This window comes from Cherax quadricarinatus, chromosome 3, assembly GCF_038502225.1.
Source record: "Cherax quadricarinatus isolate ZL_2023a chromosome 3, ASM3850222v1, whole genome shotgun sequence".
In the NCBI taxonomy this organism is placed as follows: Eukaryota; Metazoa; Arthropoda; class Malacostraca; order Decapoda; family Parastacidae; genus Cherax; species Cherax quadricarinatus.
In genome coordinates, this window is record NC_091294.1 from 25215988 (window position 1) to 25220987 (window position 5000).

At 52.9% G+C, this 5000-nt stretch overlaps 1 protein-coding gene across 1 annotated transcript in view; it reads right to left on the reverse strand.

Annotated features, from left to right (window-relative positions):
- Positions 1-5000, reverse strand: part of LOC128684081 (uncharacterized) — a 642598-nt gene that overhangs the window by 199043 nt on the left and 438555 nt on the right. The window contains exon 2 of the mRNA XM_070093161.1: positions 571-773. Within this exon, the coding sequence (XP_069949262.1) occupies positions 571-773 (203 nt within the window). The remainder of the gene's footprint in view (positions 1-570; positions 774-5000) is intronic.

Below are 5000 nucleotides of genomic sequence, written 5' to 3' on the forward strand. Positions count from 1 at the left end.
CGCTATGTGTACCCCTAACAACAATATTCAATACATCTATCGAAACAGGGAGATTGTCTGATGCATGGAAGACAGCAAATGTGGTCCCAACCTTCAAAAAAGGAGACAGACATGAAGCACTAAACTACAGACCAGTGTCACTGACATGTATAGCAAGCAAAATCATGTAAAAGATTGTCATGAGAAGAATGGTGGAACATCTAGAAAGGAATGATCTCATCACCAGCAGCCAACATGGTTTCAGAGACGGGAAATCCTGTGTCACAAACCTACTGGAGTTTTATGACATGGTGACAGCAGTAAGACAAGAGAGAGAGGGGTGGGTGGAAGGCATTTTCTTGGACTGCAAGAAGGCGTTTGACACAGTACCACACAAGAGATTAGTGCAAAAAACTGGAGCACTAGGTAACCAAGGAAAGGAAGGGTAGCACTAGGTAACCAAGGAAGGGAAGGGTAGCACTAAGTAACCAAGGAAGAGAAGGGTAGCACTAGGTAACCAAGGAAGGGAAGGGTAGCACTAGGTAACCAAGGAAGGGAAGTGAAGGCAGCACAAGGAAGACTGATACTCACGTTAACAGTGACTCCAGGTCTGGAGAAGATAGACTGTGCTGGGCTGGAACCTGGCATGTACCGGTAGAACTCCTCGTCATCCTTGTACCACTTGACTGAGTACAAGGGCTCACCCTCCAGGTCGTAGTAGCAGTTGAGTACAGCATCCTCGCCTCTGATCTTGTACACAGGAATCACCGTCTCCTTGATGCTGAGGCCCAGACCTGCCGTCAAGAAGGATACCTGTTAATACCGGGATAAACAAACCAGGAAACAGGTGGGGTTTTAAAACCAACCCATCATGAAAGCAGGGAGCGAGGTGCACTGTCTCTGTCTCTCAACCCCACTTACTAGACTGCTTGCTTAATGGGGTTTAAAGTCTATCCACTTTATTAGGATGAAGACCACAGTAACCTTTATGCCTCTAGATAAGACTCTTTCAATCCCCAAAATAGAGAACAAATAGGAGACGTGTCTGTGCCGCGCTCACCAGACGGAGGATAAAGTCTCCACCACGTCTTGCGCTGAATGACCCACATGGATTTAGCGCTTAATGTAAACTGTTATTTTTTTTTTTCAGAAGTTTGATGCAGAGAGAAATATACCCCTCAGGGTTTATCTGGTGTGTCTCACTGACTACTGAAGGAGAGGCGAACACTGGGAGCTAGCAACACCCTCCCCCACCTCCCACTAGAAAGACTCTATGAGCTAGCAACGCCTTCCCCCACCTCCCACTAGAAAGACTCTGGGAGCTAGCAACACCCTCCCACCACCTCCCACTAGAAAGACTCTGGGAGCTAGCAACAACCTCCCCCACCTCCCACTAGAAAGACTCTGAGAGCTAGCAACGCCCTCCCCCACCTCCCACTAGAAAGACTCTGGGAGCTAGCAACACCCTCCCCCACCTCCCACTAGAAAGTCTCTGGGAGCTAGCAACGCCCTCCCCCACCTCCCACTAGAAAGATTCTGGGAGCTAGCAACGCCCTCCCCCACCTCCCACTAGAAAGACTCTGGGAGCTAGCACCGCCCGCCCCCACCTCCCACTAGAAAGACTCTGGGAGCTAGCAACACCCTCCCCCACCTCCCACTAGAAAGACTCTGGGAGCTAGCAACACCCTCCCCCACCTCCCACTAGAAAGACTCTGGGAGCTAGCAACACCCTCCCCCCCCCCCCCACTAGAAAGACTCTGGGAGCTAGCAACACCCTCCCCCACCTCCCACTAGAAAGACTCTGGGAGCTAGCAACACCCTCCCCCACCACCCACTAGAAAGACTCTGGGAGCTAGCAACACCCTCCCCCACCTCCCACTAGAAAGACTCTGGGAGCTAGCAACGCCCTCCCCCACCTCCCACTAGAAAGACTCTGGGAGCTAGCAACACCCTCCCCCCACCTCCCACTAGAAAGACTCTGGGAGCTAGCAACACCCTCCCCCACCTCCCACTAGAAAGACTCTGGGAGCTAGCAACACCCTCCCCCACCTCCCACTAGAAAGACTCTGGGAGCTAGCAACCCCCTCCCCCCACCTCCCACTAGAAAGACTCTGGGAGCTAGCAACATCCTCCCCCACCTCCCACTAGAAAGACTCTGGGAGCTAGCAACACCCTCCCCCCACCTCCCACTAGAAAGACTCTGGGAGCTAGCAACACCCTCCCCCACCTCCCACTAGAAAGACTCTGGGAGCTAGCAACGCCCTCCCCCACCTCCCACTAGAAAGACTCTGGGAGCTAGCAACACCCTCCCCCCACCTCCCACTAGAAAGACTCTGGGAGCTAGCAACACCCTCCCCCCACCTCCCACTAGAAAGACTCTGGGAGCTAGCAACAACCTCCCCCACCTCCCACTAGAAAGACTCTGGGAGCTAGCAACACCCTCCCCCACTTCCCACTAGAAAGACTCTGGGAGCTAGCAACACCCTCCCCCACTTCCCACTAGAAAGACTCTGGGAGCTAGCAACACCCTCCCCCCACCTCCCACTAGAAAGACTCTGGGAGCTAGCAACACCCTCCCCCACCTCCCACTAGAAAGACTCTGGGAGCTAGCAACGCCCTCCCCCACCTCCCACTAGAAAGACCCTGGGAGCTAGCAACACCCTCCCCCACCTCCCACTAGAAAGACTCTGGGAGCTAGCAACGCCCTCCCCCATCTCCCACTAGAAAGACTCTGGGAGCTAGCAACACCCTCCCCCACCTCCCACTAGAAAGACTCTGGGAGCTAGCAACGCCCTCCCCCCCCACCCACTAGAAAGACTCTGGGAGCTAGCAACACCCTCCCCCCACCTCCCACTAGAAAGACTCTGGGAGCTAGCAACACCCTCCCCCCACCTCCCACTAGAAAGACTCTGGGAGCTAGCAACAACCTCCCCCACCTCCCACTAGAAAGACTCTGGGAGCTAGCAACACCCTCCCCCACTTCCCACTAGAAAGACTCTGGGAGCTAGCAACACCCTCCCCCACTTCCCACTAGAAAGACTCTGGGAGCTAGCAACACCCTCCCCCACCTCCCACTAGAAAGACTCTGGGCGCGAGCAACCCCCTCCCCCACCTCCCACTAGAAAGACTCGGGGAGCTAGCAACACCCTCCCCCACCTCCCACTAGAAAGACTCTGGGAGCTAGCAACGCCCTCCCCCATCTCCCACTAGAAAGACTCTGGGAGCTAGCAACACCCTCCCCCACCTCCCACTAGAAAGACTCTGGGAGCTAGCAACACCCTCCCCCCACCTCCCACTAGAAAGACTCTGGGAGCTAGCAACACCCTCCCCCCACCTCCCACTAGAAAGACTCTGGGAGCTAGCAACACCCTCCCCCACCTCCCACTAGAAAGACTCTGGGAGCTAGCAACACCCTCCCCCCACCTCCCACTAGAAAGACTCTGGGAGCTAGCAACACCATCCCCCACCTCCCACTAGAAAGACTCTGGGAGCTAGCAACACCCTCCCCCACCTCCCACTTGAAAGACTCTGGGAGCTAGCAACATCCCCCCCCACCTCCCACTAGAAAGACTCTGGGAGCTAGCAACACCATCCCCCACCTCCCACTAGAAAGACTCTGGGAGCTAGCAACACCCTCCCCCACCTCCCACTAGAAAGACTCTGGGAGCTAGCAACACCCTCCCCCACCTCCCACTAGAAAGACTCTGGGAGCTAGCAACACCCTCCCCCACATCCCACTAGAAAGACTCTGGGAGCTAGCAACACCTCCCCCACCTCCCACTAGAAAGACTCTGGGAGCTAGCAACACCCTCCCCCACCTCCCACTAGAAAGACTCTGGGAGCTAGCAACACCCTCCCCCACCTCCCACTAGAAAGACTCTGGGAGCTAGCAACACATATGCAACATCTGGGTATCTTTATTATGTGGACATTTCTCCAGCCAGTGTCCTTGTGGCTTAGCGCTTCTTTTTGATTATAATAATAATCCAGCCAGTGTAGAAGACGAGATAATCAGTCCCTGAACCAGGGAGCAGGTGTCGAGCACAGTAGTCTTGATGAATCTGAAGCACAGGCAGAAAGATTGGTGCTTATATATTGGAATCAGAAGAGGTGCAGCAGTTGAAGACTTTGTCACATGTGGACGGGACTCACCAGTGGCAGTAGATCATGTCCAAGAGTTGCTGTGTCCTGCCTGTGCTTCAGATTTATCAAGTCAACGGTGCTCAATACGTGCTCTTAGGCTGAGGGACTCACTGCCTCATCTTCCACTGTCTTCTACATGCTGTGCTGCAAGCGTGGCATGCAAAGAGTACGTAACCTTTATTCGGCGCATGTACACACCCTCATTGAAAGGCTATCTTTCCCAACCAGCGAACCAGTACCAGGGTCGAACGATGGGCCCCGTCGTTCGATCATTACCCAGGTTCCGGCCAATAAGATGGTTTTGGCAATCGCAGAGGTTATGTGGGTACCACTCTCCTGTCTGCCCTTGTCATTCCCATTCTAGAGCTGGTTGAAGCACGGTCTGCTCTCTAGTGGCTTATGTTCTGCCTTGCTTACCGTGGAGTGCATTAATACCTATTGTTGTACATAGTGTATATAGTGTACATACTTCTGTTCTAAATTGGTGAAGGATAATATAAGTCAAAAGTTTTTCTGCTGTGTTTATTTTGCTCCCTTTACACCCAGGATAACAGGCCTTTGAATTCCTGGGTTGTAATAGCAAGGCTGAAGACTGATTATCTCCTCTTCAAGGTCTTCCGTTTACGTCATTGCATTGTACTTATAAAGCCAATATCTGGTCCTCTCGTCCTTAACCATACCACCGACATAATCTTTGATAACCTGCTTTCAGATAGGCAACGCCAGCAAGTAGTTGAGACTTCTCAACAAGCAGCTGTTATCTGCACCCCGTCCAGCCACTGTTCACACAACAACAACAACAACAACAACAACCAACGAACATATACCACCAGAACCTAGGATAAGAAGAAAACATTAACGCTATCCTAGGATAATTA